This window comes from Camponotus floridanus, unplaced genomic scaffold (assembly GCF_003227725.1).
Source record: "Camponotus floridanus strain SB8 unplaced genomic scaffold, Cflo_v7.5 scaffold70, whole genome shotgun sequence".
NCBI classification, from domain to species: Eukaryota; Metazoa; Arthropoda; class Insecta; order Hymenoptera; family Formicidae; genus Camponotus; species Camponotus floridanus.
In genome coordinates, this window is record NW_020229839.1 from 796,220 (window position 1) to 813,734 (window position 17,515).

The 17,515-nt window shown below is 30.4% G+C and overlaps 3 protein-coding genes across 4 annotated transcripts; 2 read left to right on the forward strand and 1 right to left on the reverse strand.

Annotated features, from left to right (window-relative positions):
• The first annotated feature begins 554 nt into the window (after positions 1-554).
• On the forward strand, positions 555-3,456 carry LOC112639536 (NEDD8-activating enzyme E1 regulatory subunit). The gene is made up of 8 exons (XM_025413874.1): positions 555-622; positions 850-1,014; positions 1,097-1,279; positions 1,451-1,946; positions 2,020-2,153; positions 2,529-2,731; positions 2,940-3,076; positions 3,160-3,456. Exons 1-8 carry the CDS (start codon positions 555-557, stop codon positions 3,388-3,390), a joined length of 1,617 nt encoding a protein of 538 aa, XP_025269659.1. The 3' UTR covers positions 3,391-3,456.
• Positions 3,457-6,170: 2,714 nt separating this feature from the next.
• On the forward strand, positions 6,171-10,532 carry LOC105257265 (V-type proton ATPase subunit H). Of its 2 annotated transcripts, XM_025413857.1 has the most exons (10): positions 6,171-6,371; positions 6,562-6,643; positions 6,803-6,992; positions 7,114-7,332; positions 8,219-8,323; positions 8,878-9,083; positions 9,188-9,272; positions 9,369-9,775; positions 9,893-10,006; positions 10,215-10,532. In XM_025413857.1, the coding sequence occupies exons 1-10, from the start codon at positions 6,314-6,316 to the stop codon at positions 10,306-10,308; spliced, it is 1,560 nt and encodes a 519-aa protein (XP_025269642.1). In that variant the 5' UTR covers positions 6,171-6,313; the 3' UTR covers positions 10,309-10,532. The 2 variants fall into 2 exon arrangements, with proteins under 2 accessions (XP_025269642.1, XP_025269643.1); XM_025413858.1 differs by lacking the exon at positions 8,219-8,323 and having other exon boundaries at positions 6,172-6,371; positions 10,215-10,530.
• A 38-nt stretch (positions 10,533-10,570) lies between these two features.
• LOC105257264 (DNA-directed RNA polymerase I subunit RPA2) lies at positions 10,571-16,862 on the reverse strand. The gene is made up of 16 exons (XM_011267757.3): positions 16,686-16,862; positions 15,800-16,129; positions 15,161-15,400; positions 14,672-14,994; positions 14,317-14,576; positions 13,983-14,225; positions 13,506-13,783; positions 13,239-13,436; positions 13,053-13,160; positions 12,634-12,810; positions 12,313-12,527; positions 12,083-12,221; positions 11,863-12,019; positions 11,421-11,674; positions 11,062-11,226; positions 10,571-10,943 (listed from the first exon to the last, which is right to left on the reverse strand). Exons 1-16 carry the CDS (start codon positions 16,767-16,769, stop codon positions 10,740-10,742), a joined length of 3,375 nt encoding a protein of 1,124 aa, XP_011266059.1. The 5' UTR covers positions 16,770-16,862; the 3' UTR covers positions 10,571-10,739.
• Positions 16,863-17,515: the final 653 nt, after the last annotated feature.

Genomic DNA, 17,515 nt, shown 5'->3' on the forward strand with positions numbered 1-17,515 from the left:
TAAATATAAATAATTAATATAAATAAATAATTAATTATTTGATTCTCAGATAATAATATTCAGATAATATAATTTGAACTTTTCTCAAGAGAAATATTCTCAGCTTTATTATTATTGTTTTATTATTATTGTTTTATTATTATTCTCAGCTTTATTATTATTGTATTTAGCTTCTAAATATTTTTTAAAATATAAATATACACATAATATACATAATTGCTGTGAATCAATCACAATCACTTTGCTCACTCATCTTTTGCTAGTGAATCGTGAATATATTATAAATTTTTCATGAATTTTATTGCACTTTACTTATTTTACTTTACTTTTGTGTTTATATTAATATTCAAACTCACCTATTATTCATAAAATTAATAATTTATTGCTATATGTATATGATATGTCTACCACACATTCACGCAGCATTATAAACTACACAATCTACACATACACGTAAATCTATCAGTTACTAGTCCATTACCGCTGCTGTGTTCGTGTGGTTGTGTGCATCTCGAATCTCACTACTGTACTATTATCTTAAATTGATCTCTGCGATGGCATCTCCCGAATCAAAATCACCTGAACAATCCGAAAAAAATCGAAAATACGACAGGCAATTAAGGTATGTTAGTTATAATAAATTTTGAGGTTATATAGCAATATTTCTGCCTTGTCTTTTTTTTTTCTCCTTTTCTATTTAAACAGACAATATTCTACCCTTTTCATAATTTTAATTATATTTCTCTCAAATATACTTGTTTCTTTCTTTTATTTTCATATGACAAAATATGTTATATTGTACAATCTCTTCGTATAATATGTTATATTGTACAATTTCTTCGTTGACAGATTATGGGGCGATCATGGTCAAGCAACTTTAGAAGCTGCTCATGTCTGTCTTATAAATGCCACTGGACTTGGTACAGAAATATTGAAATCGCTAGTACTTCCAGGAATAGGAGCATTCACTATAGTCGATGGCAAGAAGATTACTGTTGAGGATGTTGAACCTAAGTATATAATATTAATATTATAATTATTAAATTAATATTACACTCTTTATTTCAATGCGATATATTAAATGGATTTGAATTAGTTTTTTTCTAGAAGCAGACAGTGTTGGAAAATCTAGAGCACAAGTAGCCACTGAAATGCTTTTGGAGCTGAATCCAGATGTAACAGGTGATTACATTGATGAAGAGCCAGAACAAATTTTATCCAACAGTCCAGACTTTTTCAATAGCTTTACAGTGGTTGTAGCTACTGCACTGACTGAGAAGTAAGAATTCCGACAGTAAAATATTATAAAAAAATGTTAAGTAGTTAAATGTTAATTACACAAATATAATTTGTAAAAAATATTAAGATAAAATCAACTATATTACATATACTATATTCCTAGTATTAAATATTTAATATATATTTTTAAAAACACATTTTGACTTTTTAGAACATTGGTCCTTCTGTCAAAAAGGCTTTGGGAATTGGATATTCCTTTAATAGTATGCAGGAGTATAGGCTTTATTGCATATATGCGCATTCAAATAAAAGAGCATACTGTTGTAGAAACCCATCCAGACAACGAAACGCCAGATTTACGTCTAGATAGACCATTTGATAGCTTGAAGAAACATTTAGATTCCATAAATCTGGATGAAATGGGCTTCAAAGACCATTGTCATGTACCATATCTAATTATTCTATATAAATACTTAGAAAAGTGGATTTTGGAGCATCGTACTTTACCAAAACTGTATAAAGACAAACAACAGCTCAGAGACATGATTAAGAGTGGCATAAGACGTGATGAACATGATTCGTCTAATAGTGAAGAAAATTTCGAGGAAGCTATGAAAGCTGTGAATACATGTATAAGAGCGAGCGAAATTCCCGAAAATATTAAAAATATTCTAAATGATGATCGTTGCATTAATTTAACAGCAAAGGTATCAATGACACGTTTCTATGATTTATATATAATTTAGAAAATATGCATTCAAACTGATCGGTCTATTTTAGAGCAGCTCTTTCTGGATTATTGCAAAAGCAGTGCGTGATTTCGTTGATAATGAAGGAAAAGGACTGTTACCACTTAAGGGTACTCTACCTGACATGACTGCAGACACTGAAAAATATATTACGCTCCAACAAATGTATGAAACTGTTCTTTAAAAAACGATTATATATAAGGTTGTGCACAAAAAAATAGTTCAATTTTGTGTCGAATAAGAATTTAGAGAATTAGTTTCTTATTTAAAAAATAGCGAATATGTCAACGTAATATTAATGTAATAATTTAAAAATATTTGTAATATATTTAAGTAATTATTAATAATTATTACATTAATCATACACACAATATGGTTACAATATTATTAATAATGTTGAAAAACATTATTAAAACTTTTTCACTCATGATTTTATCACTCATGATAATCAAGATTGAACTATTTTTTTTTTCATATTTTTTTTAAATATCTTTTTTAAATATCTACTATAATTATATAGACTAAATGAATTTATTTCAGTTATTATAAGCAAGCATCAGCAGATGCAGAAGCAGTATGGCGACGTACTTTGCAATTGCTACGTCAATTGGGGAGACCATCAGATTCAATTTTAGAAAAAGATGTTAAATTGTTCTGCAGACATGCCTCAAATATTCATGTAGAGAAAGGAAGCTGTATTGCAGACGAATACGATTCCAAAGTTTTTGATACTAACATTATAGGTAATTATCTTTTCTTACAAAATTATTAAAATTAAAAAGTATTTATAATAAATTAATAATTTATAATTATAAAAAGAAAATCATGTAATTATATATAAATGTAATAATATGCAAAAATAATTTTTAAAAAAATTATATAATTATAATAGTTATATTGTAATTATGTAAAAAATAAATTGATCTTAATATGATTTCATATTTTTTACAGTTCAAAATTTGGAGACTCCAGAAAGTATGATGATCTATTATGTTATGCTCCGGGGAATGGATAAATTTCAAGCAGAATACAATTCATATCCTGGCGAATTCGATGACCAAGTAGAACCCGATATTGTAAAACTTAAGGTACCATCTTTTAATTATATTTATAATAGAATTATTTTGTATTATGTAATTACACAGTATTCTGTAACTGAGTTACATTACAGACATGCCTGACAAAATTATTAAGTGAATGGGGATGCGGGCCATTAGCTAAAGATGATTACGTGCACGAATTTTGCCGATTTGGTGGCGCAGAATTGCATTCTGTTTCGGCATTTCTAGGTGGTCTTGCAGCACAAGAAACTATCAAACTTATTACAAATCAATATAAACCTGTACACAATACCTTCATCTATGATGCTGTTACATCAAACTCTGGAACATTCTTTTTCTAAAACTGTTATGTGTGGAAAAAAATGTATCTACATTAATTAAAGTAATAATACAATTTTACAGCTTATATTAATTCATGAGTGAGTGAGTTTTTTGTTTTAGATTAAGTGACTTTTGCAAACGTTAAAGCTATTATTATCCTATTTTCATATCTTTATTATTCTATTTTGAACAATTTTCACACGATTATATATCTACAAAAATTTATTTAAAAAAGAAAAAAATATGTAATGTGAGTTTAATGATTTATTGTAATTTAAAAATTTTTTTTTAAAGCATATTGTATATTTTTTGCAATTTTCCTTTTTTTATATAATTTATACATATAATTTATACATATAATTTATATATATAAATTAAAACAAAATAACGCTAAATTTAAATTTCTCTTTTCTTATACATATATTATAGAACAAGGATAATGTATTTAAAGTTTCACAACATTTCTAATAGAATTAACATGAGTTTTGATAAATTTTATTTTGTAAAATAACAATATTAAAGTAGTTAAAATTTTACGATTTATTTTTGATCGACTATAAACAAGAATTATTAGATAAAACTTGAAATTTTATATACACATAGTTCGCTAGAAAATCGATTTCATGCATGCGCAAAATGTAACATTCAGATAATTAAATAAAATGCTACTTGGTTTTTTAAATTTAAAAAAATTTTTATTTCTCAAATTCTCTGTTTAAAAACATATTGATATATTATAAATGTATATTATAATGCAATTTGAGTTTTACGAGTAGAAAAAATGTACGTAAAATCAGCATCTAATATTTTTTCAAAAAATACACACGTTTTATAAGATATAATGGTTCAAATCTTTCTTATTTTTAGTATGACTTACTTTATATGCAGTAATTATAATTTATCTCGTTCATTCGCAGGATCTCGTTATCTTACATTCGCAATAACTCAAATATAAAAACTCAAATGCAGGTCATTAATTGCGTTCAAAAATCTTTTTGGAGTAGAGTTTTTTATCGACCAATCAGGACAAAATCTTCTAACTGGTCAATTAAATATTATTATACCAATCAAGAATAAGAGAAGCAGAAATTTCTTTATCTTGATTGGTCAATTAAATGCTATTCTATCCAATGAATGGATTTCAACGCAGTTATTGTTAACTCAAGGTGCAATTTCATTGACGCTAGAAACCAGCGGCAAATTAAAATCACTAAACTTTCTCTAGATATGGCGTCAATAAAATAAAGTTCAAACAGTTTCAACTTTTTCAGTGTGTAAAGCGACCTTTTCATTGACGCTACTTTTTAGCGTCAATGAAATTGCACCTTAACAGTTGGCAGCCCTACGAGATAGGCTGTGCAGCACTGCGCGTATATAAAATAAATTTGAAATCGCTTCTAGCCTAACCATCTTCACGCGATCGACTTTATTTGAATTGCACGGCATCGCATCGAATTATGATGCGGCGTCGATTTGTTCGAACGTAATTCGAGACATCGCGATGCTGTATAAGCGTCGAATGAGCACGAATTGTCACGCAAATATGATAAATCACATCTACTCACCGTTCACCGGCTGTTCCACAGGCCGCTCCACTCGCTCGCCTCGGGATGTCCCATTCCGATCTTGATGCACACGATATCATCAACGCGAACGCGCGACACTTTATTCGGCATTCCCGATATTCGCTCGCATTCGATAATCATCATCAAGGGCGCAAATAACGCGACGCGACTTCGCTCCATCTTCGCGATCGCGCTATCACTGAACTGTGAAAAATAGCTGTCGCGCACTTTCACCGACATATTATGAAAGTCGCGCGATCATCCTTGGACACTTTCGACGCTCTTTCACTCGCGATATTCGTTTAAAAACGGTTAAAAGACGCGAAAAATGCGGACGTACGACGATCCGTGTAACTGCGTATGACTCCGATTCACGTATGACGCGTATGACGTAGCAGTCACGCGCTAACATGGCGGCCGAACCAGTGCGCAGAAACGAATGCGCACTGGTTCGGCCGCCATGTTAGCGCGTGATTGCTACGTCATACGCGTCACTGCTACGTCATATGCGTCATACGTGAATCGGAGTCATACGCAGTTACACGGATCGTCGTACGTCCGCATTTTTCGCGTCTTTTAACCGTTTTTAAACGAATATCGCGAGTGAAAGAGCGTCGAAAGTGTCCAAGGATGATCGCGCGACTTTCATAATATGTCGGTGAAAGTGCGCGACAGCTATTTTTCACAGTTCAGTGATAGCGCGATCGCGAAGATGGAGCGAAGTCGCGTCGCGTTATTTGCGCCCTTGATGATGATTATCGGATGCGAGCGAATATCGGGAATGCCGAATAAAGTGTCGCGCGTTCGCGTTGATGATATCGTGTGTATCAAGATCGGAATGGGACGTTCCGAGGCGAGCGAGTGGAGCGGCCTGTGGAACAGCCGGTGAACGGTGAATAGATGTGATTTATCATATTTGCGTGACAATTCGTGCTCATTCGACGCTTATACAGCATCGCGATGTCCCGAATTACGTTCGAACAAATCGGCGCCGCATCATAATTCGATGCGATGCCGTGCAATTCAAATAAAGTCGATCGCGTGAAGATGGTTAGGCTAGAAGCGATTTCAAATTTATTTTATATACGCGCAGTGCTGCACAGCCTATCTCGTAGGGCTGCCAACTGTTAAGGTGCAATTTCATTGACGCTAAAAAGTAGCGTCAATGAAAAGGCCGCTTCATCATCTGGCCACGAAAATCCCGAGATTTCTAGAAACATTGAGATAATCTCGATTTTGTAAGATTAGGTTGGTATCTGCACGGTCTTGTGATCGAACAGCTGAAGAAAGCGAAGAAGAGGAAAAAGATTGGAGGTCTGATACTTCGAACAAAATAATTTCTGTATAAATTAACACAAAATCTCACCAAATAACAATCATGGTGGACCGTGCAAATATCAAGCAGATTATACCGGCATTGCCGGATGAAAAAATTGGTAATTATAATTCTATAATAGAGATTCATCTATTTGACAGAATGCCCCTCCCAGCAATATTTTTTATTGTTTAATAATTAATTCTCGTTATTAGAGTAAAGAAATATGCTAAATTATATTAAATAATTTTGATATTCCGTCTTTCCTTTTTTTGTATAGTATTCATATATTGATTTATGCAATTTTGCAGATATGCTGGCAGCTACAAGTGTGCTCCAACAGCAAGCTGCTGATATTAGAAATCAACGAATTAATTGGCAGTCATATTCCCAGTAAGTACTTATTTTTGAAAGACCTAAAAACTTCAAAATATTCTAATTAATAATATAAACTTAATGGTAAAAATATGGTATGATAACTTGATGGTAAAAAATCCAAGTATTTGTACAAGAAATATTTAATATTTTAAAAATATCTAATGTTTTTCTCAGATCTCAAATGATATCGAAAGAAGACTATGATTTTATAGCAGCTTTTGACACAAGTGATGCTAAGGCAAGAGAAAATAAGCTGAAGGAAAATCCACATCAGGCAGCTAAAACATTTCTTAATTTGCTTGGTCATATTTCAAAGGATCAAACAATTCAATATATTCTTACTATGATTGATGACATGCTACAGGTATAATTACATTTCTTTTTTCTTTTTTTATGTATAAAAACAAATGAAATTTTTTTATTATTCTTAATTATTTGTCATTCTGTCCCTAATAATTGAGATTTTAATGTAACGTTATTAATAGGAGGATCGTAATCGTGTGGAAATTTTTCGTGAGCATTCTACACGAAAACGAGAATCTGTTTGGGGGCCATTTCTTAATCTGTTGAATAGACAAGATGGCTTTATAATGAATATGACATCACGTATTATAGCCAAGTTAGCTTGCTGGAGTCATGATCTTATGGAAAAAACTGATCTTCAGTTTTATTTGACATGGCTCAAGGATCAATTAAAACTTAGTGTAAGTTTACTTTGACAAAATATTATATCAGGTTGCGCAAGTCAAAAGGCTATCAGTCTAATAAGATTCAAATCATATCAAATTATATTTATATTGCAATATAAAATGCTAATTCAAAAAACAATAAAGACATGATTTAAAAGTACAATTAATACTGACCATTTGAATTGCACAACTGTATATATGAATTTAATGTATACTTTTTGAATGATTGAATTTTTGTTGGAATATTAAAAAAAAAATATGCTTGTCTCATACATTAACAAGTGGTCTGTGCTTAAAGGTTACTATAATGTTAGTTGCTTTATATTTATCTACAGTTATTTTTGCATTATTATTTTAATATTATTGGTTTGTCTTTTGGATAAAATAATTTGTTCTAATGTGTGTGCTGCATGCAATCTATGTTTAGAAATCCAGCTATTTTATCATATTTGATGGTTTTTATGAAGATATAAGAATACTGTGTTTGATATTTATATTCAAGAATATGAATTTCTTATTAAAAATTTTATTGCTTATTTACTGCACTAACATTAATAATACTGTTTTATATATTATTTATTTAATATATTATAATATGTAATAATTTTTTTAGTATAATAATTTAGTATAATATGTTTTTTATAAATAACATTTATATACTAATCCAATAAATACACATAGTGGTAACTTGCAAATTATAGTTTGTACAAGTCTATGACAAAAATTTTACGAAAGCCATAAACTAACAATAGAGACATAACTAATTGAATAAGACAAAAAACCGATTTGTGACTGATTATTATGTAGATTTATCGCTTCGCGCAATTAAGCTTAAAACGGAGAAATTTCTTCGAGAATTATAGTAGAATTTGTGTAGATAAAAAATGAGATGGGGTTTTAGTTTGATGCCCTTCAAGATCACAAAGGCTTGCATGCGGGACTAGAACAAGACATTGCTGTGGAACAGGCCAAGGAGGCCCATGAGCTGCACGAATTGCTCAATCCGGTTGGTTTTGTAAAACGTCTTAATCACAGTAATATTACTTATTATTCTAAATAAAATATATTCTTAAATATATTCCCAACAAACAAATTACTGACTTATGAAGACGTTTAATCGTACACAAATATGTTATAAATTTCTTAAATTGAGACTAAAATTGATCAATAAACTTTAAACACGATGAGTTACGCATGAATTATGCTGTAGAGGAGCCTGTTTGGTGGATGTCATTTTTATATTTGTATATTTTTCTTAAATATCCTAAATGCTATATCTTATTTAAATGCTACTAATAGATACTAAATCTTTTTATAAAATCTATATCTATATATATTATGATTTTATATATGTTAATATAAGACATATATCTATAATATATATATATATATATATATATATATATATATATATATAACATCAAATTACTATCATATTTTTGCATGTAGCAACACATCAATTAAATATTTTTTAAATTAGAAAGAGAGATTTATTTTCTTTTTTTATCTTTTTTATCTAAAAAACATAGAAGGTGTACACATTATATTTTCTTTATTTAGAATAATGAATACATTCAATCAGTGGCACGTTGTCTACAAATGATGCTTCGTATAGACGAATATCGCTTTGCGTTCGTATCCGTTGATGGAATTTCAACTCTCCTCAGTGTTCTCTCTGGAAGGGTAAACTTTCAAGTGCAATATCAACTTATTTTCTGTCTGTGGGTACTTACTTTCAACCCTCTTCTAGCAGAAAAAATGAATAAGTGAGTAACCTTCCTTTTTCTCTTCTCCTTATACATTTTATTAAAAATGCTCATAATATTCAGTATAACCAGTATAATGTCTAAAATTATATCTTATATTGCAGATTCAATGTTATACCCATTCTCGCAGATATACTTAGCGATTCGGTCAAAGAAAAAGTAACACGTATTATACTTGCAGTATTCAGAGTAAGTTAGAATAGAGAATAAAAGAAAATATCTAGTATAATATAGAATTATATTTATACATATTATATATTGTTCGTATATTTTTTTATATTATAGAATTTAATTGAGAAAGTGGAAGATGGCCAAGTAGCTAAGGAACATTGCATTGCTATGGTGCAATGCAAGGTATTGAAGCAGCTTTCAATACTGTGTCAACGGAAATTCGATGACGAAGATATCACTGATGATATCGAATTCCTTAATGATAAATTGCAAGCATCTGTGCAGGATCTAAGTTCATTTGATGAATATTCAACGGAAGTGAAGTCTGGTCGTCTGGAGTGGTCCCCTGTTCACAAATCGGGCAAATTTTGGCGTGAAAATGCCAGCCGTCTCAATGAGAAGAATTACGAGCTTCTGCGGATTCTTGTTCATTTATTAGAAACCAGCAAAGATGCTCTCGTCCTCAGTGTGGCTAGTTTCGACATTGGCGAATACGTGCGTCACTATCCACGTGGCAAACAGTACGTTAATTTACGTTATAGAAAAACGTGCTCGTATTTTATTTCATATATACATTTTGATTATGCGACATTTCAAATTGAGAGTTTTTTGTTAAAATAATGTCTCGTGTACTTCAGTATAATTGAACAACTTGGCGGAAAGCAACGTGTAATGCAACTTCTCGGGCACGAGGATCCTAATGTTAGATATGAGGCTCTTCTTGCAGTACAAAAACTTATGGTGCATAATTGGTAAGTTATGAAATATTAAGAATTTTCCGCACTTTTCATTATTGGACTCTTTTCTTAAAACAATCAATTTAATTTTACTTTTTTAAATTATTAATTTAATTTAAATTATCAATTTAATTTTTTAAATATTTTCCATGTATATGTGTATAAATTTTATTGTTTGACGTCTATATGTAAAAATTCCATAATTCATAAATTTATTTTTTAGGGAGTATCTTGGAAAGCAATTAGAGAAAGAACAAACAGGTGTATCTGGGACGTCCACTAATAAACCTGGAGCACAAGTGCCGGCAAAAGCCTGAACATCATTCAACTTGTATAAATCACTTTTTCCGTTCGGAAAAAAAATACGAGAGTATTATAGAGAATTTGCGCGCGTGATATAATCTACATCCGTTTATGTAAAGCGCTTGTATAATTCGAGATATTTACATTCCCTTCCATTCTGTATTATTGTAAAAAAAGAGAAGATATAATTGTGAACTCCCATTTTTCGTGCAATCCAATTTTGTAAAATAATTTTTGGTTATATATATATATCCACTCTCATGTATATACAAACTTATATATACGGACGTTTTACATTGCGAATGTAATGAAGTATATAAACGTCAATGTAATGAATCCCGTCACGTGTAATATATTTTAGCTTTATGTATAGAATCTGTTCTTTGGGATGTTAAAGAGAATAAAATTTTATTCTGTTGAAAAACCTATGTATTTTCGCGGTTACTTAAACTTTTCTAAATTTCAATTTAACATTAATATTACAGGACGCCAGTTGTATTAAAAGAAACCTAAAGATATATGGTATCTCGATCTCATTTACATTGTCTTCTTCACCGCACAGACGGCATCTTTTATCATCCTCTTCATGTGTACTGTTCATGATTAATTCCGGTCCGAGTATTGAACCGCATTTTTGGCATGCTAAAGACTACAAATAAATATTTTTTATAATCAAAGAATCTTAAATACGTACTTTGTATGAGTAGGATTTATTTGGTGTGATTGGCATATATTAAAATATTAAAGTAATATTTTTTGATGTTTACCGTCATTTTATCGGAACAATGAAAGAGACGATCTTGAAGAAGATACGAACAACCATGAGAGATCAAAGCGTCTCGTTCCATCTCCCCAAATCGAACACCGCCGCCTCGTCGACGACCTTTAATAGGTTGCCTCGTTAACTGATCTATTGGCCCAGTACTTCTTACCTGAAAATGATATACAATTTCAGAGACGGAAATGGATTTTGTCGATTTCAAATCGATATATAGGAAAAAGAAAATTAATAGAAACACGCAATTGCGCTAAAGGAAATTATAATAAGTAAAAACAAAGAAATTGCATAAAATAATGAAAACAAATTTTTGTTAAACTGATACAAAAATAAAAACAAATTAATTACCTGCCACTTGTCTGAAACCATGTGTCGCAATCTTTGATAATGGACCATACCAAAGAAGATGCTGGCCTCCATCTCACATCCATATATACCCGAATACATTCTTTCAGTTCCATAATAATTATAGCCACCAAGTTCCAATAATCTCCCAAAATAGTCTATGGCTGTATTCTCCTCATCGAATTTAAAGGGTGTAGCATCGTGAACTAGTCCATGCACAGCTGCTGACTTCCCGGCCATCACTTCGATCATCATAGCTGTAATATAAAAACAATACAAAATTGTATTCTTTCTTACAAAAAAAATACTGTCTTATATTAAAATAAAATTAGTTTTTAATATTATAAATACATTTATGCTTTTGCCTAAATTGAAAAATTTATCAAAATTTCTATCTCATACTATAGATAATTTAAATGGCATAGAGTAAGACTTGCAAGCTCACCTATTGTCATACGACTTGGAAATCCGTGCGGATTGAATATAATATCAGGGACCATTCCGGTCTCTGTGAATGGTAAATCTTCGGCAGGATACAACCGCGAAAGGATTCCTTTTTGTCCTGCCCTTGACGCAAATTTATCTCCAACGATAGGATTTCTCTGAAAATTTAATGCATTTAAAAAACGCGTTTATTGTTTATATATATATAAAATTGTACTAACAGGAATACGGAATGTGATGCATGCTCTTCGAGGATCTTGAGTGTTAAATGATCCACATAACTTCACATTGTCGATGTAAGTATTTTCTGTGCTTTTATATCGTCCAACAACATAATTAGCATTATCAGCATCATAAAAACTGTAAAATTCACAAATTTGATGAATTTTTAAACTAAAAAATAATGATATATAACAAAGCGATATATATTAAAACTGAAAGGAGTATTTACCAATAATACGGATCACCCTCTTTGATAGAAGCACCTATAATAGGTAAGCCATCAATATCTAACGTTTTTCCGAGTTCAGGCTTGTCCGGATCACAAGCGAAATAACTTTTCTTATCTTTCAAATCAACAAATTCAGATTTATAGACTGTTCCGTATCCGAAACCACGTTCATAGGACGCCTTGTTGATAACCATTGCGTCTTCCATATCATATCCCTGTATATCCAGTTATCAATGATATAGGATAAAATTGCGAACAATTTTTGAATCTCTGATATATACGAACATACTGACATATTAGAAACATAGTAATAATGCTTACCGTATACGAAATAACAGCAATTATTGCATTGGTACCCATCGCATAATCGTCCATATTAATATTATCATAATGCACTGGCCTAAAGAGAGGCGCAGCAGGCGTTTGTAATCTGTACAATTTTGTTTGCGACTGCTGTTGCCAATTATAACATGGTGTACCCATTGTTTGCTTACCCATCTGTGAGATCGAAAAAATATTTGAAATTGATAAATATTTTGACTTGTTATTAATTCATAATCTATATATTCATAGTCTGTATCTTACAAATAGTTGTTTTATAATTGGAACAATTTTTATTCAAATCTCTATGAATTATTATTACTGTATCATTATTAATTATAAATTATTAATTTGTAGTGAAACAGTGTCTACACGTACATACGAGAACACAAAAATTATCTTAACATAAAAAGATTTACCTGACATTGATACATGTTTCTTGGACTCTGATTACAATCTGGCAATGGGATAAGTTTAGCTAAATTGCTGAAGATGGTTGTCTGACTCACTTCTTGATGAGTTGTTAACTAGTAAAAAGGAATAGTTTTTTTATCATTAAATATAAAAACAACAAAAATAATACAAAAAACATAATGTATATTTACCCCTGGGTAAGCTTCTTCAGGAAGCACACAAATATCCATATAAATTTGTTCAAATGTTCCAATAAGTTCAATCTGTTGTACAGCTAGATTTATCACTGGCCTCATCATTCTAGTTGCATTAGTAAATAAAAATAATCCCGGATATTGACTTGGAACCTTCCTCTTTGGTACAAGTGCAATTTCCAATGTTGATGGTATCTAAAGATAAAATTACCGATATATATGTAATTATAAACTGAAACATGAGACATTGTGCTCTTAACTTACTTCTTGGCCCTTTATCTTCAGCAATCTCAATCTATAAACTACTTTATTAATAATCTTGTTTTCGATCAAACCGATGACTTTTCCATCTAACATGACAGTATATGAATTTTCCCAGTTGTCTGCAATAGACAATGGAATCATTCCAAGCTCTATCAATATCCCAGGTATCGCAGCTTTCAAATTTGGATCTGGATGTTTTGTGACAATGCAATTCATAGTCAAATGATTAAGCAAACCACATGGAGCACCATCTGGCGTGTGTATTGGACAAATAAATCCTGTAAATAAATGATAATATTATAATTGGTATATATTTATTTTGATTTTGTTAATTGGATTATGATTATAATTATATAATATATAATAATTAAAAAAAAATCATTGCTTGTATTTTTATTTTTTTTAAATCATGCTATTTTTCAATATTTCTAATATTCTCTATTGTTACAGAAAAATTATAATAGGATTGTTAATTACCCCATGCATCAGGCAACAATCTTCTAACTTCAGTAGTCCGCATTCCTTGAAAGAATGCGCCTCTATGTATTGCACGAAAATGACTCATATAGCGCATCCTGTTAATATTTTCCACAACAACTGTGAGGCCGGAGTTTTGCATGAGACCTATACTGGAGGATGATCTTATGCTTCCAGTAGCTAAGAAATACTCCATTTGTGCATCAATATTGCTTCGAAATTTGGTAATCTTCAACATTTCTTCTAAATAGGTAAAAAAAAAATCAATCACATACATATGACTTTATTTTCGTAAGAAAATTTATTCTCAAATTTATAGAGATAAAATACTTACGCAGAGTTAAGATGTATTTATTACCAGCACTTTTGGCAAGTTTGAGGATATGGATTTTGACATTTGTTAGCCATGACCATAATTTCTCTTTGAGAACTTGCAGATACAAGTGTCCGCCTAGCAAACATTCTTGCATCATTACAGAATCTACACCTTCAACAGCGCATTTATTACCAGCAAGAGTGAACAATTTTTTAGTCATGAATACAAGTAAATGAAATTTATCAATAGGTTCATCAAGATGAATGGCAACACAATACCTATATATAAACAAACAAGTATATAATGATAAAATTGAAATTTATGAATGAATTATATATAAAAGAATAGATAATTTAATGAAATACAAACTCACTTAATAATGTAATTACAGACATCTATGTCAGTTGCATCTGCAGGTAATTCAGAGAATTTTACTTTAAATATTTTTCCTACATATGCTTTACATTGTTCATGCCAATGTAAACCTTCCTCATGCAAATTACGTAACATATTCATAACACTATTATTGTAATAGTGATCATCTTCACATCCAGCAATTAAAGTTTTGTAAATATACACATCAGTCACATCTATCAAACATTTTATCATCAATATTAATGGTACATAGTAAGTATTATTTTTATGAGTAAAAGCGAATTTTGCAGAACCATCAGTCACATAATGCAGCGTATTATTCTGTAAAGAATACATTTAATTATATATACTTAGATCTAGATTTATATATATTTATATATGCATGATATTCTCTCACATACATGTAAAATATATGGCACATTCTCTTATATACATATAAAATTATTGCAATTTTTTATAAAAAATACTTTTGCTCAAATATACATACAGTGGCAGTGTTATCTTCTTGAACACTTCTCAAAAAAATACCTAAATCGCTAAATTGTTCACCACGAGTTTTCCAGATTGGTCTCTTTATAGCAATGGGATAATTTCGTCTCGTCATTATTAACATGCGTATAAGTCGTTCAATTCCTCTAACTATAAAGTATCCACCCCATTCTTGTTCATGTTCACCATGAGCAACTAATTCCTTTGGACTCATTTTGTTTAGGTGACATCGATTAGACTACAAATATTACATGTTTTTATAAATTGCAATGCAACATAAAAATAGATAATATATTAAAATGCAATTATATAAAAAATAAATAAGAAAATTTGGCATTTAATCAGAAAATGGAAGAACAAATTTGTTATTCCTTACTCATTTCGATTATATCAGTTTTTTATTATTGTTTTCTCAAGATTGTATAAGAAAAAATAAATTTTGACTTATTTTGTTTAAAAAAAATTTAACATCAAGATAAAAAAAATAATTCTTTTTAAACTTACTATGTCTATAGATACTAATTTTATTTTTTTCAATGTGTATGTCTATGTGTATGTGCACTTATGAGAAATCCACTCATTTGTTAACAATAATTATTGATTAACAATTAATAAGATCCTAGTTTTTATGTTTTACCTTAAGCATAATTGGAATTCCTCCTAAATCCGACTCAAGAGCTTCTTGTTCTTTACCATTTATGGACCATTTAAGTTTCACTATTATTTTACCCTTGTAAGTGGTACCTCTCTGACGACTTTCTGTTGGATATACTTTATAATTCTTCACACCAATTGTACCAGAAGGTACAGTAGGTTTATGAATTTGTACATCGTCTAGCCAGAGGACTACTTTATCACCATTAGGAAGAGTTAAATACACTGGACTATCATTTTTTATACCTTGTAGGCCATCTTCTAGCATGTAATTAAAAGAGTCAATATGAGGTGCACCTAGAGATTGTAATAGCTGAAATAAGTAGAAAAATTAATTGTAGTAGTTTGTATTGTTTTTTGGAGTAATTTATTTCTGTAATATATATGGATAAAGATCCTCAATAAATATATATAATAATAATACTTTGTTAAATTTTTTTTATAGTATTATTATTTTTATTATAGTATTTATATAATCTTGCTTAAAAGACCAATTAAAATTATGTGTTTAAGTTTATAATGACTTATAAGAAAATAATTTTAATCATATTAGCAGTAACAATGTATTAATTAGCAGTAACAATGTATTTAAATTGTGATTTAGAAGAAAATAATTTTAATCAGTTATATGTAGTGTGTTGTGTATAAAAAATTATATATACGATTTTATCATTTATATTTTTAAAAAATACATATTTACACTTTGTTATAATATTTACTACTTTGTTATAATATTTATATCATTTTGCTTTAAAAAAACAATGTATTTAAATTATAATTTATAATAATTTTAAATTATTGTGTGTAGAATGCTGTGCATTCACATGTAAATACACGATCATTTATATTTTTATATAAAGAATACATACCCTATTTTGTTTTTCAGGTGGCTTACCGAAATCCGGCGACGTATTCGTTAATTTAGGTTCCAGCAATATATCCGATATATCCATTGTAAAATATATTTTTTTATTACTTTTTACAAAATTCACGTGGTCATATATAAAAATATCAGCCTCTAAAGAAAAATCTCGTCCAATTTTCAATAATGTACCATAAACTCTGTGCATTAGGATAAGGTTACATTAGTATGACAAAATGTAAAACGCATTGATTGGCTGTCGGATAGAGATTTCTCGAGTCTCTAGTCTCTATCGGGATTCTAATGGCGTTTCGAATGGTCGGGTTTGACCCGACCCGAGATAATTTACTAGACGTCATTGACCAATCACAGCCATTCTTCTGAAGAATGTATGATTTCATCATTGGCTGCATTCAGCGGACTCAACCGTTAAGTAGCACTTGAATATGATTGGTCTCTACTTTCCGGTCCGACCAATCAGCGTCGAGTTACATCGGAAAATTTAGTAATGTTGCCCAACTGTTGAGTCCGCTGAATGTGGCCATCAAACCAGTTGTTGGCCTGAATATACTGATCGCTTCTAGATCAGAAGTGGCCATAAAAATTCAAAGAAGAAGAAGAAGAAGAATGTGGTCATTGGCTGCGTTCAGCAGGAAAAGCTGCTTCGTAACTGTTGTAAAATTCGTAAATCTGATTGGTGTATGCTTAAGGCCGCAGCACACACTTTTGCATAAGCGCATAATCATAAGCATAAGAAAATTGATTGGTTCATTTTCTTATGCATATACTTGGGGACCAATCAATTTCCTTATGCTTATAGTTATGCGCTTATGCAAA